Consider the following 27775-nt stretch of genomic DNA (forward strand, 5'->3'; position numbering starts at 1 on the left):
CATTCTGATGGGCTGTCAATCCCCACTTTCAATGAACACAAAGAATCTGTACCAAACATAAGACGACGCTTATCTTCCAGAAGGAAGAAATGAACATATTTATTACGGGTACAGTGATTAAACAGGAAACATGGCTAGCAGACTAAGGAACCAGAGCAATTTGGATTTATTTGCACCCCACCAATTCACATATCCAAAGGAGCTCCTGTGCAATTTCCAGCTGCACAAAGTATCTAGAAAATAACTAATGCCATTAGTGATGCGTCAAAATGGTACGCTGTAGTAGCAGTATCTAAGGGTAGTGTTGCAGATTTTGCCTCCTACTTTATACAAACTACGTATCACAAACTAAATATGAGTCAATAGTGAAATACTGCTACAAAAAAAGCAAACGTTATTCTGGGATACATTAGCAGTAGTGTTGTAAGCAAGGCAAGAGAAGTAATTCTCTCTCTTTACTCAGCATTGATAAGGCCTCAGCTGGAGCACTCGGTCCCATTCTGGGCTGCACACTTCAGGAAAGATGTGGACAAAATTGGAGAAAATCCAGAGAGGAGCAACAAAAATGATTAAAGGTCTAGAAAACATGACATGCAAAGAGTGACTGAAAAAACTGGGTTTGTTTAGTCAGGAGAAGAGAAGACAGAGGAGGAACATAACAGTCTTCAGTATATAAGTGGTAGTTATAAACAGGAGGGTATTAAATTATTCTTCTTATCCACTGAGGACAGGACAAGTAATGGACTTAAATTGAAGCAAGGGACTTCTAGGTTGGCCATTAGGAAAAACTTCCTAACTCTCAGGATAGTTAAGCACTATAAGAAATTATCTAAAGAGGTTGTGGAATTTCAGTCAAAGGAGGTTTTTTAAGAGCAGGTTAGACAAACACTTGTCAGCGATGGTCTAGATAATCCTTAGTCCTGCCTCAGTGCAGGGGACTGGACTAGATAACCCACCGAGGTCCCTTCCAGTTCTGTGATTCTATCACAGCAGTAATGTCCTAAGTGTAGTAGTACAGATTTTGCTTCCCACTTTATACCTCAGCACAATAATAATAGGCTACAACATTTTAAAAGCATGTTCTTCAGCTGGTAAATTAGCAACCCTGCCTATGCCACGAAAGAAACCCAGAGTGCCGCATACAGTCCTTGATGTTAGATCATCACACACCCCAGATCAGTAAAATTGCAATCTGGCATAAACCTCTCCCCCTGAAACACAGCACACGGATTTTCCTCTCCTGCCATGTTGTACACACAGGAGGTCAGGAACATGAATTTCAAAACAACAGCAGACAGTGACAATTTAAAATCTCACTTGAGAGTGCACAGCATAGGCCCAAATGCTTCCATTGCCTGAACTTCATAAAGCACTTTAACAACTGCAGGGAATCTTGTAAATTACAGAAAATGGAACTTTAAAGTATCGTTAGATGCCAGGAGAGGAGGTGGCTCAGGGATTCATTTCTGGAATTTTCTGAAACTACTGCATCAGTTCCCCGGCTTCAACTTGCAAGCCTAACTAAGTCTGTTAGCTACAGAGCTCTAAGTAGCTGCAGTTACACACTAAGCCATGGCTTCTCTTGTGCTCAGCATTGGCCATGAGATCTCCAAGGCAGAAGAGCAGAGTGAAAGGGACTGGCTTCCAGCTGGAGAAGGCACCAGCCCTTGGGGGAAGGGCAAGGAGGAGGGCAAGAAACTCAGTACCTGAGGTTATTGAGGCTGTGGTGCCCCAAAACAGGCTGGGTTTCTTGCCCTCCTCCATGCCCTTCCCCCCAGGGCTGGTGTTATCCATGGTCCCACTTGCCCTCCAAGGCTGTTTGCAATTTAAAGTGAAGGCTGACTTGAGAAGAGCCTTTCTTTTCAGCCTCTCTTCTGGACTCCTAATGAGCAAGAAAGAAGAGTCCACTGGATAAAGATGGGGCCTATTATTCACAGATTTATTTTAAGATGAACAAGTGATCATCCTAGGTCGGACTATCAGAAATGACCCTTCCAAGGCCGCTTCCTGCTCTCTGAGTCCTCCACAGTTCAGAAAATAGGAACATTTAACTACAGCACCTATCTCACAATAGTATCCAAACACGGTGTCAGACTCATCAATGTCACACACACTTATGGCACACCTGCTGTCAGATGTGCACAGGGGATTTGATCTACATGAGCAAGGTTCACACAGACATAGCAGAATACCACAGCCAAGTTCCAATTTGCAGACCAAGAGTTCTCCCCCTGCACTTCAGGATAATCACCCTTGTTCTACAAAACAGCACACACATACCACCATAGATGGGTGCCTGGGGGAATGAGAAATGGCGATCCAACTGATAACGTACTGCATTTGGTAGGAGAAAGGATAAAGCCCTTAAGTCAGATCTCTGAGGTATCCAATGAGTCCTCCAACACCAACAACATAACAACAAAAACCCAATATTCCTACGGAAAAAAAATAAGCAGAAAATTCCTTTTAGGCCATCTTTACACATCATAAAGCAGCAAAACGACCTCACAGTGCAGATACTTTCCCTCTTTTATTGGGTCTCATTTATCAAAGCCACCAGGCCAACCAAACGCCTCAGGAAAGGAGACCCTATTCACGTGTATATCCCCAGACAGATAATTAGAAGTTCCCTAGCAACTAATCAACTTTGCCTGCAACCAGAACCCTAAAGGGCTGTTGTGGGCAATATGCTGCTTTCAAAAGCCACGTCAAGTTGTTAGTTGCCATTAATGGCCTCATCGTTATAGCTGTTTACTGCATTAAAAAAATCACTGAAAGGAGCCAGCCTTCTGCTCTTGCTGGCAGCTGAAAGCACAGTGCCTGAAGTGACATCTTCACCATGAGCTCGGGGTGCGATTCCCCTGCTCATGCTACCTGAGATTAAATAGATGTGTAGCCATGGTAGCCCGGGTAGATGCAGCAGAGGGATGGCTGAGCCATGCTGAGCACATACCCACTAGTTTCAGGGAGGTTTGGCTCAGCCGTGCCCCCATAGCCGCTACCCATGATATCAAGGCTACGCTGCTATTTATATTAGCACTAACTTCATGAGAGCCGGCACGAGCAGGGGAGTGACACCTCTAGCTCGTACTGCAGATGTAGCCTTACACACACACTTTGGATGCTAAGAATGCAGATACCCCAGTGTAGTGAATTAACAAAGCTGGCAGGAGGGGGGCCTGCTGATTCAAAGGAGAGAGGCTGGAAAACATACCGGGGAAAGATGTTGCCAGGCTCAAGAGGCTCAATGAACATCTGGCCTTTCCTTCCAATAGGGTAAAAATGGACTTGAACTGCTCCCCCCACCCCAAACGCAAACCCTAGAACTCCTATGCCTTCAATTTCACAGGAATAATGAGACCAGAGCATGCATCTGTAGCGTATGAGACTTGAACCTCTGGGGACATGTTCCTTTCTCCCCACCCCATGCTTCCTAGGTTTCTCTCTCCCCAGCTCTGGATGCTGCAGAGAGCCCAGGGCGTCAGATGCTGGGCCAGCAGCCACTGTGACTGCCATTCAGCGTCTGCACAGGCACCAAGAGCCAAGTTGGAGGCTGCATGGCTGGTCTTTGCCTGCTGCCATGCTGTGCACCCTGCTGCCAGACAGAGCTCCTTCCTGACCCTGGCTCTTCAGCGCAGCACCAGGGCACGCAGCCTCATCCACTTGCCCCGCCAGACAGACAGGCAGCCTGTGCAGGGAAAGCAGAGGGGACTGCGCTCAACGGCTAGAGTCAGTAGGAGGCCAGTAATCACGGGTGTATCTGTCCACTCCCCTCCCAGCCCTGAGCCCAGTCTGCTTTCCCTGCGCAGCACTGAAGGGCCAGAGTTGGGAGGGGAGTGGAAAGATGCACCTGTGAGTACTGACTGGCCCCCTGCTGTAGAAATAGGAGATAAAAGGTGTCCCAATTTAGTAAGAGACAGGTAATTTTCCATTTAAATATGCGATGTCCCTTGTAATACAGGACTGCTGGCACCCTACCCACAAGCCAGGCTGAATCACAATGGCAGGAGGTAACAGAGCTGCGAGGGGATGACACTTCCCAGGCTCATTCCATGGCTACCTGACGGCTTCACTTTCCAGCCCTGCCAATCCGGCAGTAGTGACAAAGAAATCAATGCCTGCAGGCTATGGGTCACTAGATTCCCTTAAAGCCACAGAAAGACCCGATTCCAGAAAGGGCTCACACAGCTGCTTCACAAAAGCAAAACATTGTGAGAAAGGAAAGAGAGTGTCTGTGTTCGTTCTGAAAGGCGCCAGAAGAGGTTTGGACACATCCCCACATGCCAGCGTCGTGTGCGCGCACTAGAAAAGGAAGAAAATGATGAATTCCTGCAGGAAGTTACAAAAAAGTTCCAGATGCTCAAGGTTCACTCTGGAAATGGAGGAGTGAGAATGATGGTCCACAGTATGAGACAGGTTATATACCACATCTTCTCCTTGGGTCACAGACAGGCATCCAGAAACGCTCCTCCTGGTATCTGTACTGATGACCAGCTTTTCTGGATCCAACATCAGGTAGCTGTTAAACAGACACTCTCGCTCATTGGGTTTGATCAGCAGCAAAAGGTCAGAACATTTTAATCTTTAGGTTTCGCCATTCTTACCCAAATGAGTCAAATGGGAGCAGCTCACTCCTCTCAGAGGTATTGTTTCAGGCTGTCTGCATCCAGAGGCAGACGGCACTGCACAGTGGTTACAGGCAGTTTGCAATTTGAAGGTTATCTTCATGGGGCTAGAGACTTAATTTCAAAGCAACAACACTTGTCTTCTAGAGCACGAGACATCCACCAATGAAAAAGCAGTCCTCACGGAGCAGCAGTGAGCCTCTCCAATTGGACCCCTTATCTTGTTTTTTCCCCAGACTTCATCTAGGACTGATTTTATCACCTAGTATCTCAAAAACAGAATGCTTTATAACTGTTGACAGCTGGAATTCCAAACATCCAGAGCACTCCTTTTCAGCTGTGTAGTTTCTCAGCAGGAGACCCTGAGTACATCTGGCAAATCGGGGGCAGGGAGGAAGGGGGAGAGGAGAAACAAAACAGAGTAAACTCCCATGTAGTTAAAAGCATAATACCCAAGAGAGCTTCTGAGTAGGGATAACTATCCTGTACTGCACTTGAAGTTCTAGCATGTCTTTCCATCTCTAACTGCTATGAGCTTAATTTTAAACCTAGTAACTTTACCCACAGTTGTTCATGATGTTCCTTCAGGGGAGCATTTAGTATGCTGAGAATGGCTTCATTTTCAAACCATGGCACAAGGGGCATTTCTATAGAAAACAGAGACCCACTGTCCCATTACCTCTCTGTTCAGTGTGCTTCCTTCCATTAATTATAACCTAGATTTTAAAAGGTTTCAGAGTGGTAGCCGTGTTAGTCTGTATCAGCAAAAATAACGAGGAGTCCTTGTTATTTTTGCTATTTTTAAAAGGTGTAACAGTGGATCTCTTAGGCCTGCGCTGCACTAAAAAGTTAGGCCGATCCTGCTACATCACTCAGAGTTGTGAAAGATCCACAACCTGAGCCATGTAGTTTAGTTGATCCAGTACAGAGCGTGCTGGGTTGATGGCCTCATGGACGGTAGAACCTCTCCCACTGGTGTAGGTAGGGTCTACACTGAAGCGCTATGGCAATGCAGCTGAAGTTGTGCTGCTGTAGCCCTTCAAGTGTAGACAAGCCCTCAGATACAAAGTAGACTAGTACCACCTACCAAGTACAACGTGGCCCATTAAATACCCTGCTGCACTGCCACCAGACGGGCAGCATACGTAATATCTTAGGCCTATCAGGCTGCAGCAAGCTCCCAGGGCTAGAGTAGATCTTCACTAGAAAAGCTGCAGCAGCACAGGGGTTCTTCCCTCGCTAGGTCAACGGGATCTACACTGGGGTTAGGCTGGCTTAACCAAGTCGCTCAGGGGGTGTGGATTTTTCACACCCCTGAGCGAGGTAGCTGGGTCAAGTCAACTTTTTAGCATAGACCTGGCCTTAGTCCAGATTTCCACTACAAACTTATGTCGACAGAAGTTAGGTCGGCACAGAGCTGCTGCAGTTGGTACACTGCTCATGTGCGCGCATACCGGCCCCTTTGTGTTGGCAGTGTGCGTACTCACCAGGACTGCTTGTATCGATGCAGAGTGTGGATAGGTATCCCACTATGCAACTCACCACCTGCCAGCACACTGTATTTTGGGAAGTCTTGGCAATGCATGATGCGGCCAAAACGAGTCGCACAAGACTGACTGGGAGCACGGGGTCAACTTCCCAGTTTGCAGCTGTCTCCATCCCATAATTTTATCTGTATCCCAAAATCTTTGCACCTTTTTTCAAAATCCCCCAAACCCACATGGCCCTCTTCGCTGTCCGCCACGTCTGACAGAAGCATGGCACCTGTATAACTCTGCACTAGTGTCATGAATGTTGCAAGCACAGGGCGCCTGATCCTGAGGAATTTGCAGAGATGCAAGAACTACTGAATGAGTGAGGAACGTGACATTTCCCTGGAGGATAGAGTGCTGTGGGCCATAGCGAGCACCAATTCAAGTTTGTGGGCAGCATTTGCAGAGCAGCTGCAGATGGTGGAGTGCCACTTCTGGGACTGAGAAACAAGCACCGACTGGTGGGATCACATCGTAATGCAGGTTTGGGATGACGAGCAGTGGCTCCAGAACTTTCAGATGCGTAAGGCCATATTCCTGGATCTGTTTGCTGAGCTTGCCCCAGCTCACCAGAGTAGGGACACCAAAATGAGAGCTGCACTGGCAGCAGAGAAGCGAATGGTGATTGCATTGTGGAAACTTGCAATGCCAAATTTATACCGGTCAGCAGGAAATCAATTTGGAGTCGGGAAATCCACTGCGGGGACTGCTGTGATGCAAATGTGCAAGGCCATTAATCGCCTCCTGATACGCAGGGCTGTGATTCTCGACAATGTGCAGGACACAGTGGATGGATTTGCAGCAATGGGGTTCCTGAACTACAGTGGAGCAATAAACGGCACACACATCCCTATTCTGGCACCAGACCACCACGCCACAGAGAGTACATCAACAGAAACAGCTAATGTTCCACAGTTGGGCAAGTGTTGGTGGATCACTGGGAACACCTTACTGATATCAATGTGGGCTGCTCAGGGAAGGTGCACAATGCTCTCATCGTTAAGAACACAGGACTGTTCAGAAAGCTGCAAGCAGGGACTTTCTTTCAGCAATGCAGAATGACAGTTGAGTGCACTTTTGGTCATTTGAAAGGACGCAGGCGTTGTTTACTCAGTGACCTCAGTGAGAAAAACAAGCCAATGGCTATTGCTACCCGTTGTGTCCTGCATAACATCTGTGAAGCAAGGGGGAAAAACGTTTCTGGCGGGTGGAGGCAGAGCAGCTGTCTGCTGAATCTGAACAGCCAGATACAAGGGCTATTAGAAGAGTTCAGTGTGGAGCTACACAGCTCAGGGAAGCTTTGTAAGACCATTTTAACAGTGAGCCACAGTAGCATGTGTTGTTGTAGTGGACTCTACCTCACCTTGCTCTTTAGTGGCCTGGTAGGAATCATGTGGTGATTGCTGTATGTGTAGTAATAGAACATTGTCAATGCACCTATTAATGTTGTTTCTGAATGACCTTATGAGTTGTGAGACACTTTGCAGTAACAGGTAATTGGTTGCTTTCAGAACTGCTGAGCACTCAGCAGCATATGTTGTGAACTAATAAAAATGAATGGTTACAAATAATAGAATTTTATTCTGTAACAAATTCAGTGCAAAAAGAACCTGTGCAATTTCAAAACAAATCCATTAAAAATGGAATAAAATGGAATTTATTAAGAGAACAGAACTTGTGAAGGGGAAAGAACATTCATGCCCATTTCAGCTACAAATACACCGACTGTGGCTGTCATGGGTCAGTGATTGTTTTTCATGTGCCCCCGGGTGGAGTGGCAGGGGTACTGCAGTGACCCCTGATTACACATGAAATGTTGAGGAGGGGGTGTGTAGGGAGGTCCCAATATTGGGTTCTCAATGGGCTGCAAAGAGAGGTGAGCCTGGGATTGTTAAACCTGCAACAGAGTCTGCAGCATCTGTGTTTGCTGTCTGAGAAGCCCCATTATGTCTTGGTGCATCTCCGTCTCCTTGTCCTGCTGGAACTCCTGAGCCTTTCTCCTCCACTCTTTCCTTCTCCAGGTGTCCGCAAAGTTCATCCTCCAGGCCCTGTGCTCATGGTGCAGTGCAGTACAGGATCTCATTAAAGATGTCATCCTGAGTTCTCCTTTTTCTCCTCCTCATCTGGCTCTGCCAGTATGGAGGGGGAGACCCTGAAGGTCGCAATGGCAGCAGCTGCAGATATAAACACACAGAGGTACCACTGTCAGCATATTCACCACAGAAAGCAAAACTTAAGATGCTTAATTCACTCCCGTTGCTCCTCTAAAGCTTTAAGCTCTGCATTCTCGCTTCTACTTGGGATTGCTTGTGCACGGCACCAGTCACTGCACCAGCCATGGTGAGTATGATCCACTGGGGGTAGGGGAAATGAGGAGGGAATTGTTTGATCACATGATTCTAGTTGTACAAGGCAATGGCACTGAATACTGAATGGCACAGACAGTGGTGATTTTAACTGATATCTCAGCCCTGAGGGTAACAGAGGCAGAGAGAGCACAGCTGCTGCTGGTGTCCCAGAGCTGCCCGGCTCATATGCTGCTAGCCTGTGTACTGCAATGCTGCCTGCTAAAATGATCACCAAGTGGCATGGGATAGCGTCCTACCACGGTAGAAGAAATAAGACAGCCCTCCCTAGCAACCTTCGGCTGACAATGGAAGAGGGCTGCAATGAAAGTTTCATTGAGATCTCCGTGGAGAATTCGAGGGACATCCCTGTGTACATAAACATGTGTCCCCCTTGCCTAACTCTAGAGGGGAATGAAAACCTGATAGCAACTCTACCTCTCTTGGTTGTACCACTCCCTCTTCTAGCAAGAATCAATTAATAAGAATGTCCTGCTACTTTGGAGATGCCACCCCTGTAATTGAAATATTTATCCACACACACTTACCAAGGCTCTTTACCCTACAGTGAACTTGCCCAGGATCAAAAGGCAGGACTGGCTGGATTGCGGTGGAATCAAAAACAGGTCCTCACTGTGCAGCTGGATTCCCCCGGTCACCTGTCTCCCATATTCCTCCTCCTCCTCTTCCACATCCTCCTTGCTGTTCATGGCAGGGACCTGTGACTCAGGCTCCTCAGAGTGCTGGGGGTGGTGCTGGGGTCTCCACCGAGGATAGCAAACAGATCTTTGTAAGAGCAGCAGGTCTGTGGCTCGGCACTAGACCGATTGTTGGCCTTCCTGGCCTTCTGGTACACCTTCTGCAGTTCCTTGACTTTCACGCAGCACTGCTGGTGGTCCCTGGTCATGCCCCTTCTCTTGCATCCCCTGAGCAATTTGCTCACAGATGTCAAGGTTTCTACTGCTGGTTCAGATCTATGCCTGCACAGCCTTTTCTCCCCACAGGCCCAGGAGATCCAATATCTCCTGCCTACTCCAGGCAGGAGTGTGCAGCCAGCATGGTCAACTGCGCAGTTTCACTCAACAAGAGAGAGCTGCTAGGTGTGGTCGACAAGCCAGGCAATCAGGAAAAGGAATTTCAAAAATTTGCAGGGCTTTAAGGGGTGGAGGTGGGGGTTCTGGTCTCCGTGACCTCGGGGAAGCAGAGTTCACAATGATGACCAAAGCAGTCAGTGTGGGGCATTGTGGGACAGCTGCTGGAAGACAGTTAAGGTCGACATAAGTAACACGGCGTCTACACTCGCACTGCATTGACCTAAGTACAATGGCTATGGCTCTTCGCTGCTTATGGTGTCAGCATAATGGGGCACTTCCATTGGTGGGAGACAAAGTTAAGAATAGACAAATGCACAACTAGGTCCACGTATGCTATCTTGCATCGACCCAACTTTGCAATGTAGACCAGTCTTAATTTACTTTGTGGAGAGTGCAGGAGAACAGAAAATTGGGAATCTACCACCTTTTTGTTCCTAGCTTCAGTCTAATCATTACAGAGGCCGAATGTTCTAGGAAATGTTTAACTATGGTTAGTCTACAGGCTTCCTAGAAAAATTTTCAGTTCTCAACTATATAATGACATGACTATGTATCAACTTAGACCAGTTGCTATTAAAGGTCTTGTGACTGAAACCACTTCCTGTCTCAGCTCAGCCTCAAACACTGCGAGATCCTCTGCAGGGGTTCGATGCGTCTCTAGCTAGCCATTTCTATACCACATTTTCAAAACTACCATGTCTCACTCCAAACATTCCCAACTCATTAAAGATAATTGACTAAGGTGCAGCTGAAAGCAGCTCTTAGGTTCCTGCTCCACATCTACTATTGCAAGAGCACAGCTACATTTTGGCACATTTGGCGGGGAAAGCATAGGCCAGAACTACTTTGTGAATTTGTGCACTGTCTGAATGTACGGTCTCCCAAAGGCTGCACTTCATGTTCCCTCTTGGATGTGTAGAAGACAGTCTTTCAACAACGAAAGCCTCTTAGTACAGTTTGCCAATGAACCAACACATCTGTAAAGACAAACTAAAACATGCACTTAGTAAGGTTTATCCAGCCAGCCAGCCACCCCAGGCAAGACTGCTTTCCATCCTGTCATATGGTCAAGGGCTGTGTCATATACAACCACTGCAGTAGGCAAAAGCATGAACTCCATCTTATTCTGACAAACTAACAGTGAAGTTGGCAAGCAGTCCACAGGGTTTAAGTGAATACAGCTGAACAGCAGCACACAGTTTGATGTCCGACAGGAGTGCTGCATTTCAGAGAGTAGTTAGGAAGACCTAGCCACATGCATGTTATTGGGCGTGGAGGGGGGAAGGGAAGGTAGATACACACACAGAAACCCTCCTCTGAGCCATGCTGCCTGTTCTACATTTGCTCCCCAAGCAGGACTCCCAGTGAAGTCAGTTGCAGACCTGCCAGACGGCAGGGCTGATTATGCAACAGATCAGCAGAGTGGATCAGCAGAATTTGGTCCGAAGAGGAGATGGGAAGGGGGTTTACAGCTTATGTTTCTATAGTACCTCTGACTCCAAAGAGCTTTGAAGACTTGACCAACAGATGTGCAATACACAGATCACCTCCACCTCTGCTGACACACAGCTGTTTAAAGACTAGTTGCAAAACTTTTGCTAAGAGTTAAAAACCTGTTTGCACAATTACAAGTGACTCTGGCTGGTGGCTCTGGCTGGTCAGAAATGCCATTAACAGAGGATTTGAACAAATTTGCTTTTCTAAGAGGCTGAGGAGAGTCTGGGCTGCCAGCATTTTGCTTCCTTCATCAGAGTGAGTGACAAAGGGAACGAAAAGCAGGGCTGAGAATGGGACAGTTCTTTCAGCTGTCGTAGGTGTACTTGTGAGGTCATCTACTGGCAGAGAAACTAGAACATCTGCAGCCCAGATTTCTCAGGATCATGGGGAAGAGCCTGGTAATTGCCTTACGGTTTGTTTTGAAACTATGGTTAGGGGTGTATTTTACCAATGGCTATTCACTCTGCTGGAATTGCACAACATATATAGGGTTTTTTTTGTTTCCACGTTTAACCATGCACTGCAACATTACAACAGTTTGGGACAGGAAGTGAATATCATCATATCCAGTTGAGCTTGGACAGCAGGGTGAGGGTTAGAGAAAGTCCCTATCTTGGTTGGAAACTGGCCAAAACACCTGGATTAACACCACTCATAATACTCTTCTGAGCAGAGAGCATCATTAACCACAAATGGCCAAGTCCTTGGCATTATAGCTCATCAACAAGGACAGCACCTCTAGCAGCAAAGCTTCCCACAATTCCATGCTGGGGCACTGGTATGTTACTGACTCAAAGGACACCACTTCCTCTAGCACATAGGCGAGGAAAGTACTTAGCTAAAGAAAACCCAGCCTTCCATAGCTAGTGATACGTGACAAGTTCCGAGGATAAGCTAAAGGAAATGGTATTGAGGAAGCCAGTCAGATGTGCCTATTAATCTTGTCCCAGGAGACAAAAATAAAGGGAATTTAGGAACTGAAATGAGGCAAATTTAAAACCAATCAGAGAAAATGCTATTTTGTACAGAGTGTAGTTCACATGTTGGTCTCAAAGCCACAGATGCGACTGAGATAGACTTCAGCATGATTAAAATACCAGGTAATAACTCATTTATATGAACAGGGAACCCTTACAGCTCCCTAGCTAGGTTTAGAGGCACATTCACCATCAGTATTTTAGTAATTTGACAACTATGCCGTCCAAGGGTGGTTAACATCAGTTATGGTAAACACGATATTTTAAACTGAGAAAGATCCCACCCAATATTTACTTAACTGGCAGGTGCTGGGAAAAATGGAAACAAAAGAAAAGAAATGCAGTGACTAGCTCATTCACCTCTGATCTCACAATCCTCCTCTGCAGTAAGGTGCGCCATCATTTTGAAATTAAAATCAGCAGACATAAAAGCCTCACCCTAAGGCTGATAAACCAGATGGAACAGTGAAATTAAACGTACCAAAAATGCTGTTAAACATACAAAGAAACCCAGAAAAAATATCAATCTTTTTCTCGCTAATCTCTCAGTTCTAGGAAGGTAGGCAAGTTACTTGTAATAACAGTAACTAACATGTCACACAGTATCATTTTGGAGTTGACAGATCCCTTTATGTTTTGGGCCCACATGACTTGATAGAATTCCTTTCATTTTCTTGTAAGAATCTTCTTATCTATCAGATACCGGACAAAGAGAAGCTTATGGAAGGCTATACATAAATGCTCACTTTCCCAACCAACACAGCTCCAGTCATGGTGATCTTGAGTTCTTTGAAACCCGTGAATGAATGCAGATGTGCCTTATAGGCTCAATTACCTTTGTAGCATCTTTCCAAAAGGGCTGTGGTGAATTCTCCATTACTGGCAATTTTTAAATCAAGATTTGGGGGATGCTTTTCTAAAATACCTGCTCTAGTTCAAATAGGAATGATTGTGGGGCAGTTCTCTGGCCTGTGTTACACAGGAGATGAGGCTACATGATTGCAGTGGTCCCTCATCCCTTCCGGCCTTGGAATCTATGAACACATATGCGCCCCCTCAATATTCTGTAACAGACACACACTAGGAAAAAACAAACACACGCTGATTCACCAGTAGGACATCATGAGAAATGGAATACTAATACTAATTCACAGCTCAGAACACAATTCAAAATTGTACTCTTTTCTAGAGAAGATAAGTATTTATTTTCAAAGCGATCAAATTCTACCCTGCTTGTATGATTCTGACTTCCTTTGATGGGGTAAAAAAAAAAGTGAATATTGTAACTGGGGACTCTCTCTTTAAAAAGAAGTTTACTTATCAATCATGTGGTTTAATACGTTTGCTAAGTGGATCCAACTTTTCTGCAGGCTCTGTGTAACCAGACACATTACTAGGTGATAAATGCCTCTCTGAAGGGGACTTGCGTTCCTGAGCTCCCACAGTGCCCTGATCAGTTGGGAGAACATCACATCAAGACTGGATGAAAAAGCAGCAGCTTCCTCTGGAGATGGCACCAGTGTCATTCACCCAGAGAGCTGTAGATAAGTTCCAATCTACTCCAGGTATCTGAGATCTCGACAGACAGTCCAACCCGCCCCAACCCATGCCCTTTTTTTTTTGGCTTAATATACCTACCCAACAGTTGTCCTGAATGTTTCAGACCCATTTTTCCCAGGGCCCTTCACCTCACGCTGACAGATCATGCCACGGCAACTGTGACTGGTAATTTTCCAGCTACAACTCAGGAAGTTAAACAAACAGAGCCCAGTGTTTCTGGAACAACAGGGTTTTGGAGAAGAGGGAAATCTAAGGAGAGATTTACCTCATCGTCCTTCCAGTCTGAGAAATCAATCTTGAAGGAAGGCAGGGAGAATTGCTGGCTCACCCCTCTCTTGTAATGAACCGTCTCTGACTGCAGAGAAGGATTCTTTGTGCTGTATCTGGAGAGGGGGCAAAAAAGAAAACTCAATGTAACAAGTGATTGCTCTGTGCTGGACTCTAAGAAAGTCATTCACGCCTGCAGCCTCCCAGGAATCACAAATAGCTGCTCTGAGAAGCGGAGCTGGCAGGGGCTGGCAGCCATTCACTCTGGACACAAAAAGGAAGGGAAAGTGAGCTCAGGAGAGGGAAAGAGCGCAAGAACACAGCCTTGATCTGCAGTCAAGTTGATCAGTTCCATAGTGGCCTGGCTGGGAATATTAGTCAATGGGGCAGCACAAAGCACTGCAGACAAGGGACCCCAACCTAGCAAAGGCTGACCCCAGAGGTCTGGAGTATGGGTACTGGCAGCACATATTTTAACAGGCTCAGGTCTCCTCAATACTTTTGAAGAGGAAGCCTGGCCCCTCCCCTCACATGCACAGCTGAAAGCTTGAGCAGTGATCTAACAGTGATAAATCTTTCCACACCTCCCCTCACTTGCCGACAGGCTGCCTGCGTCCCGCCTGCGATGGCATTTGGCTCCCTCTAATGGCTGCACACAGAGAGCAGTGGCAGCTTAGCATTGGATCAGCATTTGGGCCAAGTAGCAGGAACTAAATTTGATACCCTCCTCTCACACCCATGTCTCCAAGCCCCATTCCCCTTTCCCTCCCTGCAAGAGCAGCATCCTTGATCTGAAGGCAGTACAACTCCACTAGCTCAAGGGCACCCCCCACCAGCCGCACCAACACCAGATCCAGGGGTGTTGGCCAACTTTCCCTCCACACCTACGGTGGAGTGACAGTTATTCCCTTGTTAGAGTCTTACTCTGAAACCAAGGCATCACCTGGAGCAGTAGGGCCAGCTGCCACCCTCCAGGCCTTCTGCACTTGTAATCGGCTGGGTTCTCTATCCTAACCCAAGTTAGAAGTTCCAGCAGGGCTGTAAGCATCCAAGGAAACTTCCACCTGGTGCCACTATTTACTGTGTCCAGGGTGTAAGTGGTATCTTACAAATCATAGGGGAAGCAAATGTCCCGGGTGCAAGCTAATGCAGAAATAATGATCCTTGAAGGGTGTTTAGCAGAGTTCAAACCAAGGACCTACAGTCCAGACCTTTATGTACTTGAGCTAAAGGAGTAACTCCATTGGTTAGCCATAGTAATAGGCTGTTATCCTCAGTATTCTCCGTTGTAAGGGAGAGGAATAGCAGCGGCTCTGTAAAAACAAATGGTTTGAAAGAGGGGCTTTGCGCTTGCTCAAAGAGCAGGGGCTGGAGAGAAACCAAGCAAGGGAGGTGAGGAGAATGGGAGGCGCGGCTCTTGAGGTGAAAGAGGATGAGAGAAGGGCAGAGGTGTGCGAAGGGCAAGACCATGGCTCTGAGGAAAGTGTGCAAGGAAAGAGGAAACCAGGGAGTAGTAGCACCGCTAGGAGATCTGGATTCAGCATTTTTAAAGGATCTGACTAGCCCTTTTGTGATACAGAAGCGGAGCTCGCAGACTGTCAGGAACTAAAGCACCTGCTGTGGCTGGAAAGCACACTTGCAACTTCCACGGTAACTAACGCAAAGCGCGTGGAAAAGAGATGGTAAGACACAGCTCCCACAAGGGCTCCAAAGAACACGACAACAGCCACTACCACCTACTGTGCCCTGCCTCTGCTCCAGCCAGGAGCACGATGCAGCTCCCACATATTTACACAACAGCAGTCATCTCCCTCACGTTTTCTGTCTTGCATTTAGAGCTTAAAGCTTCCCAGAGCTCCACAGTAATGCTTTTGTTGCCATGGTTGCGTGGTACAGTTGGTTGGCTCCTTAGATGCACTTTTAACTAGCTGATAGCTCCATTTCCAGTGTGTTGGTTGGCAGTGTAAAGCAGGGGATCTTCTCTTCAGAGTCCACAGCAGGCTGCTCCAGGACAGCTACACCACTCACCCACCTAACAGCCGAGAGGTTTAATGCAGTTCTGACACACGTGATCAATAATTAGCTATCCACAGCCTGTTTTGAGCACCACTGCACACCTACCATTAAAAAGCACCAACCCAGGGAAAGCACCTGCTCATCTGCCCTTACCCTTACACGCTCAAGCCAATACTTTCAAACTGGGGGCCTAAAGTTAGGCTCCTAAATCCACAGTCAAGTCCTTAGGATTTAGCCACCTGATTGTCAGAGAAGCTGAGCACTTACAAATCCCACTCAAGCCCGTGGGAGCAGGAAGCTTGGAGAAAAAGAGACCACTTCTATTTTAGGAGTTTAAACGTCTGATTTTAGGTCTCCCAGTTTGGCCTCAGCTATCTTGGTGATGAGCACAGTATAAATGTCTGGAGGAGAAAGAACTGCAGATGTCTTACCCAGCCGGCCTGAGCCAAAAATTACATGCCCCAGGCAAGCTCCCCAGTTGGTGTACACTGGCATAGTTACACTGGAAATCCATTGCCACGACACTGACACCAGCTAAGAACCTGGCTGGTAGAATTCTGCCAGGCTGATTAGACAGTCAGTGGAACCACTTGCATGGGGTGCCAAAGACTGATTTTGCAAATTAACAGCTGGGTGAATAAAAAAAACCATCCAGGGGACTGCACTAAAACGTGCTTTGTTCATTCTTGCTGGGGTAGTTTCATTTTAATGATTTATGACAATACTTCACAATGTACTAGAAAAATGTTCAGAACAGTACAGCATAAAAATAACACAGCTGTAGTAATAGGAGATCTCGCTGCAACTCTGTTATTAAAGTGCTGTGGGGAGGTGGGAAGTGACAGCTGCTTTGTGTGTGAATTATAGGGTACGCAGGTGAGTGTGGTTTTACTTACTATACAGTCAAATCAGCTACAGCAAGCACATGGTGTCCCAAGTCAGGCATAGACATCACTTCAATTCAATTGGGATTTTATTGGCAGAATACACTAGACAAATGTTGCTAAAGGCTGAGTATGAAAAGCCAGACCCCTTAGGTCTCTGTCAGAGGCAGTTAGGACCCATGCAGGACAGGTCACACACAATGTTTGGGGTTTGATCCTGTGTTCGTTTGTATGTCCATTCCTGACCTGGTGGTAGGTTGCCACACAGTGCAATGTCAACTCCCTCCTTTCTCCCAGGAAGAGGCATAGCTTCTCCGCACCAGCCCTGGAGAAACTGTGGCCGAGTGTGTGAAATCTGCCCTTTGGCAGGCAGGTTTCACCATCCCAAGACTGTAGCAGGTCTAGATTTGCTAGCTGGACTTATTGTGTAAGACGTGCTGCACTCATATTTACTCTAACCAGCATGCCCAAGTTGTTCAGTTACATGCTAGTGCAGCTGCAGAGAAAGGCAAGAGGGGGCTAAACTCTTATTAAAGAAAGAGGGTTTACCTGTGGGCAGTGAAATCTCTGGAATTTAGTTTTATGGCATAGGAGTTTCAAGCACTATAGAATTTCTTTGGGGGCTGCTATCTGTATGGCTCAAAGCAGGCTTTGGCCTTAAAGAGAGGAGTAGGTTTGTGCCCAGCAGTAAATACCCAGCCTTGGATTGCTTCACACACTTCTGCTATAGACACTCATGCTTAATTTGACTTCTCTGTACAATCAAGGAGAAAGGACTTTCACAGGCCATGAATAAGCATGAGACTATTAAGTGACAAGAGGCTCATCTAGTCCTGCTGCCTCCTTTCTGTACACACTCAACTGAATGCAGCCAGTAGGCCAAGGCATACATTTAATTAGCTGGTTCACCGCCATCAAAAGGAATTAAATTCAAAATCCCACATTCAAACAGATGGTAAGTGACCCAGTGTCACATGGGCTGTCACTTTAAAAGAGACAGGGTTGGGTGGGGTGGTTTTGCAATACCTGATACTAATAGAAATGAAATGTAATAAATCATTCCAATGAAATCAGCTGTGCTTCATTGTGCCTGCAAGCAAACAGTGCAGTATAAGTAATTTAGGGAAGAGCATCTCTTGTCTCTAAAGACAGGTTTCAGAGGAACAGCCGTGTTAGTCTGTATTCTGTGTTAGTCTGTGTTAGTCTGTCTCTAAAGCACATGGAAAGGAAAAGCTCTGCACAAGTACTGAACAGTATCCTCACACAGAGTTAGAAACCAAAACTATTAGGTCACCTTTGGCAGCACAGGATTGTTCCTTAAAGTGCATGTCCAGCCCAAATGGCTAGTTTTAAGTGACTCCAGTCATGGGGCTGACTCCAACTCTTTCCCTTAGGGGACTACTAAACGTTCATACCTCACAGTTAGGAAATGGTTTTGTGACATTCAGCAAGACACCTGCAGCTGTAAAATCCCTAGGGACCCTGTTTTAACGAAGAGCATGACATGCCAGTGTGGTGTGAGGCTTTGGACAGATTAGGGAAGGGAGCTCAAAGCCACTAATCATGCAATGAAACACACAGGCTGCTCATACCACACACACATGCTATCTTCCCCAGCCTAACAGACTCCAGAAAACTCAGCTGTCTCATGAAACAGACAGAGAAGAGACAAGAGACTCCTTCTGTCTTCAAGATGGATTCCCATGGTACTGATGCCATTCCTTTTCTAATTGGAGTGCTGAGCCATTCTGGGAGGAGATTTCCTTTTGTCTTTGAAATGGACCCCAGTTCTCTCAGCAAAGGGAAGGAGACCTATTAGCTCTGGATAGAGCTGCAGGATAAGCAGGCCGGGGGGGTTGTCGTCCATGGAGAATGGTCTCTGCACAGAGAGCTGAGAGTCCCTCCTCCAAAATGCAGCAAAATGACTCTAAGAGGCCCAAGCCATGCTCCAAGCCGGGGACTGAAACAAACATCATGTTAGTATGATTAGGGATTGTGAGGTGGGTCTTTCAGCAAAGTAGCCAGGGAAGTGAGCTTCAGCCATTTAGAACTTCCAAGGAGCATGCTGCAGACTGGTGGCTAAGAGGACACGTTTGCCTTGGCACCTTTGGAGGAAGCCTCTCCTGCTTCAGAGATTGGCTTCCACTTAAGAGGAAAAAGTGACTTTGGTTTTCAGAGAGATCCTGCTCCCCCCTGAAGCGCTGGGCATATCAGTCTGAAAGGGGTGAGAGGGGGCATTGATTCTAACACACACAACAGTTGCACACACTGACCCTTCAGTTTAGATATTAGTGTCAAACCAATGGAGATAAAGTACCCTCAACGATCGTGCACTCCAATTAGTGTGCTAAAAATGCAGCTCTCCACTTTGAGGTGTTCTAAATGCAGCCCAGAGTTGTTTTTTCCACCAGAACTTGGAGAATAAATCAAAGCAATTATAGTGTTTGCCCTTACAGAACTGCTTGGCAAAGCTAAAATCAGGGCTTTAAAAGAACGTTTTTAGTAGCAGCGTGCTAAATCCAGAGAAGCAGAGATACCCACTTCAGGCAGCTGCACTAGCCCCAAGATGTGCTTACAAAGCTGCCGCCACCATCACATGGGAAAATAGTCTGGGTTGAATTAAAGCAGTTTATAAAGTCTATATTTGCTGCTCTCTTCCCCAGATCCCTATTATCTACCACATGTGCATTAAATCAGGATCTTGGCTTCAGAAGAGTCCATCGGCTTCTGTTGCAACCATAACCACCACCACCCAGTCATAAGCCATCATTATCCTCATAGTATGGGAGGGAAAACTGAGGCATGGTTGATTTGCTCAAGGGTCAGTGAAAGGCAGGAACAGAACCCAGCTGTGCTCTTTCAGTCTAAGGACTTGCGCACTGGACAGCTATGCCACTCCAACATAAAGGCACAGTCCCTAAAGATGATCCCTTTTCAGAGCAAGGGTGAGGGATATTCTGCAGGGCAGTAGGAGAGAAGCTGGCACTGCTGCTTAGCCACGTTTCACCAGTTTTAGGGACAGAGGACTTCAAGTGCCAAGAGTGTCAAAGCCGAGACCTTCGCTAGCACTAAATTCACAGGAAACCTTTTTAAAGGCTTACAAAAACATAACATGGAAACAGTTAGGATTTCTAGGAGCCTGCCTATATACTGCACTGCTCAGGAGAAACTGGGGCTGAAGAGCTGGGTTTTCAAAGCTTCCCAAGAGGTGCCAAAGCTCTGTAAGAGGAGCTAATTTATTACTTTTCACAAAGAGTAAAGACAGCTGCAGGCTTTAACAAAACTAGAGAGGAGCCTGATCAAAATCCTGACTTTGGACACCCTCCAAGTTTGGAGGAATTCACATCTGGATGGGAATGTTCAGCCTTTGGCCCCATTTCTAAAAACAACATTCATTGATCATTAGCAGGATGTTTACATTGTGCCTAAGCAAGTCTTTTGACATCAATTCTATTTGATTTTTTTTTCTGCTTTAATCATTAATAGATCACTTACCTTAAATTACACAAGTTTCCTTTAAAAGCCAGTATGATGTATAACACAATTGCAGAAACCCCTAATTCTAAGTGTAGAGAGATGTCAGCCATCACTTAGAGATCTACATTAAGCTTCTCCAGCCTAGAGATTTCTGTTAGCGACAAAAGATCCTGAGCTACTTATAAATAGAGGGGTCTAAAAATCATGCCATATGAGGCCTGCAGTAGTAAGTCACCAGGCCCCCGTGTACTTAAATTGCATGGAAAAAAAGAAAATTACAGGCACCCTAGGTCTTTAAACACGGAAGTGTGCCCCCTTGAGACTAAAACATCCCAAAAATATAAGACTCCGCCTTGATTGGACGCAGCCTAGATATGCTGATCTAGATTAAGCATTGCATACTAGGACTTTGAGTCTTCATGACTGAATTATATTGACGATACAAGCCACACTAACATTCCCTTGGTTGAACTTTGACCACACAAATGTTAGAGTAGGCACCAGGAAGGAAACATCTAACAGGCATTATTGCCTATAAAACACAGGAGAGACCCTTCAATATAATTAATTTCATAAGATGGTCATTTAACCCCTAAAGCCGGGGGAGGCAGCTCGATTCCTTACACATTTTTCCCTCTCCTGATCCTTGAAGGGCGCTCATTCTCACTGCATCAGTTCTATTGACCCAGGTGTTGCAATGAAAAGGGACATCCTCTTGAAATCTAGTTGGTCAGTTACAAAAAATGAGCTTACACCTTCAGGAGCTACACCTTGTGTCTCCCTGACAAACTGTATGGCTTTAGTTTTCTTTTCCCAAATGTGCATGGAAAAACCCACACAACTAACTAACAGGGGAAACTACTAAGATACAGAGCTGCCAAATGCACAAAGCAAGCAAACTGTAAAGGAGAAACCTCGCGCTCTCTCCTGCCTCCTTTGGTGTTACTTGTACCAGAAGAAAAATTTCAGACAGACTTGTGACCTGTAAGTTGCCAGTGCCCCTTTAAATCTGTTTTCCCAGTACTTACACTGCCATGCCACTGATGAATTCCTCTGTAGCCTGGCAGTAGATTGTGATGGCAACACGGGCATCAGCATCAAAGGTGAATTCTAGGCTGTACAGGACTTTCTGCTTCCCGTTCTCCTCAGTAGGACTGTCTAGGTCATCCTTATACCTAGAAGAAAAAGCCAGAGTCAGGACAAACTTTACAGATGGAAGATACTTGCTATCTCATCTACTTCATCCTCAGAGGCCAGTGCAAGAGTGTTCTTAGAGTATGTTAAGCTTTGTCCAGTACAGTCTTAATGACTAAAGCCATGGGTCACCGTGTCACCACAGAGAGGCCCACTGTTCCAGCAGAGCTAACTGTCAGGAAGGTTTTTTGGATAGTCAGCCTAAATTTCCTTGTTATCTGCCTCAGAACAAGATACCCCCCTAAACCCATCCAAGTCACCCTGTTCTTGGGAGCAACCCCAAGCAGCATAAGTCTCCCTAAGATGAGCATTTAAGCCAAGAGGAGGAGATCTACCCTAAGCAGCAGCTGAATCTCTTTCAGAGGTTATTTAACTGCAAAATGCCTGCTACTGACGTTTTAGCTCAGGGGTGGCCAACCTGAGCCTGAGAAGGAGCCAGAATTTACCAATGTACATTGCCAAAGAGCCACAATAATACGTCAGCAGCCCCCCATCTGCTCCCCCACCTGCCGCTCCCAGCGCCTCCCACCCACTGGCAGCCCCGCCAACCAGCACCTCTCCCTCCCTCCCCACACCTCCCGATCAGCTGTTTTGTAGCATGCAGGAGGCTCGGGGGGCGAGGGGTAGGAACAAGGGCACAGCAGGCTCAGGGGAGGGGACAGGAAGGGGTGGAATGGGGGTAGGGCCTGTTGCAGAGCCGGGGGTTGACCAGTGAGCACCCCCGGCACATTGGAAAGTTGGCACCAATATCTCCAGCCCCGGAGTCAGCGCCTATACAAGGAGATGCATATTAAACTTCTCAAGAGTCACACGTGGCTCCGGAGCCACAGCTTGGCCACCCTTGTGCTAGCTGATCTCACAGTCACTCTATTTCAGTCCCAGGGAGGCAATGGTCACAATCCTACAGAAGAGAAAGCACTATAAATGAAGTTATCCACACAATGGACAATGCACACTACAGCCTGGTTCCTGCCGATGTAAGTGCCGTAGTACACCGACATAATAACCCCATCTCCATGAGAGGCATAGGGCTTATGTCAGCGCGAAACTGTTCCTTACATGGCTGGAGCCATGAAATTGACAAGAAGCCAGCTTCCAGCTAGGCTGCTGCTAGGTCTCCACCCCAAGCTGGGCTGCCACTCAGGCTCCTGGCTTAGACTGCCACCCAGGCTCCCCAGAGGGAGCCCTGCTGTCCCCTGGTGTCTCGACTCCCTGCTAGGAACATGGCAGCTGACCAGATTCTGGGCATGGAGCACCCCACCAGAGGAGAGACACACCAAGCAGCTTCCCCTCCACTCTCAGTAGAGAGGTAAGAAGCCCTGGCCAGGCAGCTGGGCTTCCAGTGGGAAGCAGTGCAGCGCTGAGAGCCCTGGATCTCAGCCCCCCACACTGCCCCTCTTCAGTCAGTGGAAGTGCTCCTGGTGAGGACATGCACCACTGACAGGAGGGCAGTGTGGACATCAGCCATCACATTAATTACTGTGGTGGCTGTAAGTCAACCTAACGTAGGTCAATTTAATATTGTAGTGTAGACATGCCCTGAAGGAGAGATAGAAGGGACAAGATGCACTGGAAAATCAGAGGAGGATGTAATTTAAAATGCTCCTCCACCGCCATCATCCCTTTCTCAGTCACAGTCCTAGGGTACAGAGGCCTGGTAGGGAGCAAGGCTCCACAGCCCTGTGGCTCACTTCTGGTTTATGCTTTATGTTCCTAGAGCCATGCGCTTCAGGGTTTCAGCTGGCCACCTGCAGCAGTCAGGAAGGGATTCCCTCCACAACATATCTGGGGAGGGTTTGGGTTTTTTTTTTGTTTTGTTTTTGAATATCTCCTTCCTTCATCAGCGATGAGTATGGCTAGAGATGGGACACTGGTCTCTGAGGTGGCACCGAGCATTCTCTCTCTCTCACATGCTTAGACGGCTGAAATAATCTAGCCCCATCAGTTAGGGGTTGGTTTGTGTCCTAGAGTAGGAAGGTTTATCTTTCTTATACATTTTTATCCAGCCTAATGTCACTGCTGATTCTGTCATTATCCCTGTACATTCTAATCCTTTTCTGAACCCTGTAAGCTCTCTCAGTTGCAACAACATCCTGAGGCAATGAGTGCCTGTCAGGCAGAAGAAGGGTTAAAGCAGCCTTGGAGAGGCTGCGCAGAACCCAGACAATTAGAAGAGGGCTGACTGAGCCAGCCAATAGGGAGAAGGCTTAGTGGAGCAGCCAATTAGGGCCAGGCTGGCCCATATAAGAAGGGCTGCTGAGTAGAACAGAGGGAATCTCTCCCTGGAGTGCAAGGGAGAAGGACTGGCTGCCTTAGAGTACCACCTTAGATAAAGCAGTGCTGGGTAGGGTTAGGGGAGCAATAGTGAGCTCTAGCCTGAGGATTGCCAGACTGAGGCCCCTGATAAAAAGGGCCAGAAAGGTGCTAGGGCTACAGGGAAGTGGCCCAGGGAAATAGGCAGTGGGAGTTGGAGGAGCAGCAGCATATGGCCGCCGGCTATAGGGTCCCTGGGTCAGGGCCCAGAATAGCGGGCAGGTCCATCCACCCTCTTTTCTCCCACTTGTCACAGAGGGAGTGATCAGTATTCAGACTGTAGTTTACTCCTTGAGGGGAGGGGCTAGACCGACCACAGCAACAAGTGGATGGACTAGAGACAGCTGGTTCCCCCGAAAGGGGGGAGAAAGCAGAGTGGGGCACAGCTGGAGGGCTGTGCCCAGAAGAGGACGCCACGATCTGGGGAGCGATGCGGGTCTTAGAGGCAGAGCAGAAGTGATGGCAGTGAGACACCATTAGAGGAATGCTCACTGGTAACCAAGAGCTAATTTCCAGCATGGCCAGCAGGAGGCACTGAGGTGGTGAGTCCTGCCCCATTACAGTGCCTTAGTTATTTATGTGCTTGTAGAAAAGTTTTTTCTGTGGATCAGTTTTAAACAGATTGCCTTTTAAATGTCTATAATGATACTGAGCTTGCTGCCCTAGCCCAGCTTCTAACATCCTACCAGTAGCACATCTGAGGCTCAGCTGGTTAAATTAGGTGGACAAACCATTCAGGGAGGCCTAGATAACAAAGGGGCTTTTGCCTAGAATCCTTCTGGCTCTCCAGCACCTGTAGATCTTCTCTCCCAAATAGCCTCATAGAGCACTCCATAAGGCTATCCGGAATACACTGCAGATGTAGCTAGATGTTACTTTAGCAGGATGTCTCCAAGAGAATCCATAACTAACATAAATCCAAACACCAACATAAATTCCACCTTCAGTGGGCATTTAATAGGTATGAGGTTTTAAAGCATCAATGATTTAATATAAAAGCTGCCAAATAAAGATTAAAAATAGTCAAATTAAACAAGCAATGCAGGGAATGGTTACAGCCTTATTTTTATTTCCTTAGTGCACAGCTATCTGGAAGATTCCACACAAATCAAGCAAGAGACGACAGACCTTTCTCCAGGGTTCACCTAGGTCAAAACAGGAACTGGCTTCTTAACCAGAGCTTTTCCAACTTGCTGGAATAAAAAGGATAAAAGCAAGAAATAGCTGCCATTCTGAAACCGTGGCTGCTATGATCTATATAAGGCAGACGAAGTAGGACGTGACCAGGTTGCGTTTGCACTATTATGCAAATAGATACAGTCCTGATTTAAGTATGGTTACTGGTGCCACTCAAGAGAATAAATTCATGGTAAAGCTCAACACTGTAAGCATGGAAAGGCATAGCCAGATCAGCAAGCTCTCCGAGTGAGTGCGAGTGTAACTTCGGCATTTCAAGCAGACTGACAGACTGGGAGACTGAAGGAAGCAGAAACCTCTAGACCAAAATTTTCAACAAAAAAATCCAACCTTTTCCCACTTGCAGATCTCTACAAAACTTCAAAGGGAGGTGCAGACCACTTTAGAAATCTTAGACAGTCTGTGGCCAGGGGGCCGCAGACCACCGGTTGAAAACCACTGCTCTAGACATGTACAACACAGAGAGCAGCAGTGCAAGCTTCCCTGCACCATCCCCTGCCAGCGTGCCTGCCCCTGAGCTCAAAGAACGCCCCCTAAAGGCTCAGGAGACCTCTGTCTCCATGCCACCACTGACATTGGGGGAGGGGAAATCAGTACCAATTTTGAGTGGGAGGGGAGATGGTGATGGGGACACCTCCCCAGTGGGAAATGTACCAAAACCTAGACCTCATTTCACATAGGCAGCCAGGCAGGCATTGGCCAGGAATACCATTGGCCTAGGCAGGGTTAAAAAATCAGCAACATAAGCTCTATATACTATTAACAGCCACCAAGCTAGCCAGGATGTGCATATTAACATACACTAGGCGAAAGCAGGGAAGCTACACGTAGCCATGGGAACAAATGCAGCACAGCAAGAGGAAAGAAAGTTGCGTATCGTGTCATTCCTAGGGCTCTGACAGCCCGCACCCACTGATACCAGCCCGTTTCTCCACAGGGCTTGCTGTGCACGCTAGGTACGGCAGTGGCAGACACAGCCAGGCTAACTCTGCCGCACGTTAAACCCTATGGGATGGCATTGTTAGAAGCACTCAGCACTTTGTCTGGAGCCTGACGGCAGTGACCTCGGAAAAGACTGTGGAAACGTACAGTAAACTCCGCTCCCTGGGACTTCAAGGGAAGTGGAATTAAGCCAACACCAAGCACTTTTGAAGGTCTCTCCCTACAGGTTCTGAGCTCGGTCGTTAACAGGAATATAGTTAATTTCTCTTTACAAACATTAATACCCACTGCCCCTTATGAGGCATGTGTGGTAAGCAGTACCCCCATTTTATGGACGGGAAAACTGCAGCAGACGATGTTAAGAAACTCATCCAAGGTCACAGTGGAATCAGTGTCAGAGCAGGGATTAAGACCCACGAGTTCCTGGCTCTCAGGGCTGTGCTGACACCTGTCAGTGTCTCAGTGTACCTTAATGAAGATCTGTGGTGCACTTCTCTGCATCACAATGCCTCTAGTAACCACTTTGCTCATGCCTATTGGGGCCAAGTGAGGACTCTCGGATAGGCAGGAGAGTTCGGGGGTGTGCGCTCCCACCTCCAGGACCTACATAGTCTCTTGCCATAAAGGACTCCATCTGCTTTGTGTGATACTATCTTTAAAGCATGATCTGATGAGAGATGGAGCATCCCGAGAGACCCAAGTAGTCAGGAGCACAATACACCCCACACTGGCTGTCCACTCACAGCGCTGGTTACAATCGTTAACCTTTTAGCTCCCAGAGAATCTTTGTGATGTCATGAACACTGAGAGAGATCAGAGGGTTTCCTGGCTCTTAGATCACTGAAACCTGTTCAGAAAGGAGGCTGAGGGCCCCTCGGCCTGCTCTGCAGTTCTTCTTACTACAGACCACCTCTTTGTCTTCTAACCTGTCTCTCAGCTTCCTCCACCGCAGAGGGCTGGGGAGCTCTGTTGCACAGCTAGCTGGCGGTTCAGCTGAGCTGCTGATGTGTCGAGAAGCCATGCACTCTCCTGGGTCCCCCACTCATCCCTCAAGGTTCTCTCTGTTCCAGAAAGAAAAGGAGTACTTGTGGCACCTTAGAGACTAACCAATTTATTTGAGCATGAGCTTTCGTGAGCTACAGCTCACTTCATCAGATGCATACCGTGGAAACTCACTAACCAATTTATTTGAGCATGAGCTTTCGTGAGCTACAGCTCACTTCCTACCCCCATCACCTCTGGATCTGCTGCCAATGTTTGTCTCTGTCCCCATCATTCCTAGGAATAAAGTGTTTAAACCCTAAATGGTCTAGGACCCAGTTACGCGAGATTGCACCTCCTCTCCCTTGCATCCCATCTGGATCGTTACAGTCAGCTGGCTTGCTCTCCTGGTCAGGTGCTGGAGTTGCACTCTCTGGAAGCTGCTCCTGTTGGCAGTCCAGCAGAGTTGGAGTTCTGTCTGACTGGAGCCGGGGATGACGCATTTACGCTTTGAGCCCAACCACCATGGAGTAACGCTGTTGATGTATTTAACACCAGGTGCCCTGGGGCTGGGTGTAAAGAACCTGCCAGTAAGTAGGGGTGCAGGTGGTCGAAGGTTATGCTGTGCACTATGCTGGCCTGCTGCAGGAGCCAGGAGCACTGAGGGCTATTTCAGACTGCTGTGCAGGGAGCAGAGAGATCCTTTTCTATGGCCTAGTTTATCACACAGCTGGTGGCTGCAGCTTCAGGAGAAAATTGTGTACTTAATCCTCCTGTGATCCTTGCAATGTGGAGCATCAGTAGGTGGCTCTGGGGTTAGTGAGCGCTTTCCAATTCCTGAGTCCAGTTCACTTTACAGTACATTTACACAATC

The 27775-nt window shown here is 47.2% G+C and overlaps 1 protein-coding gene across 6 annotated transcripts in view; it reads right to left on the reverse strand.

The window, feature by feature from the left end:
* The window catches only part of MGRN1 (mahogunin ring finger 1), a 106980-nt gene that overhangs the window by 47513 nt on the left and 31692 nt on the right, over positions 1–27775 (reverse strand). For all 6 annotated transcript variants that reach the window (XM_048865678.2, XM_048865677.2, XM_075132844.1 and 3 more), the window contains exons 4-5: positions 21303–21449; positions 13896–14013 (exon numbers count right to left, since the gene is read on the reverse strand). In XM_048865678.2, coding sequence (XP_048721635.2) covers positions 13896–14013; positions 21303–21449 — 265 coding nt within the window. The remainder of the gene's footprint in view (positions 1–13895; positions 14014–21302; positions 21450–27775) is intronic.

The sequence above is a fragment of the Caretta caretta genome, chromosome 10 (genome assembly GCF_965140235.1).
Source record: "Caretta caretta isolate rCarCar2 chromosome 10, rCarCar1.hap1, whole genome shotgun sequence".
NCBI classification, from domain to species: Eukaryota; Metazoa; Chordata; order Testudines; family Cheloniidae; genus Caretta; species Caretta caretta.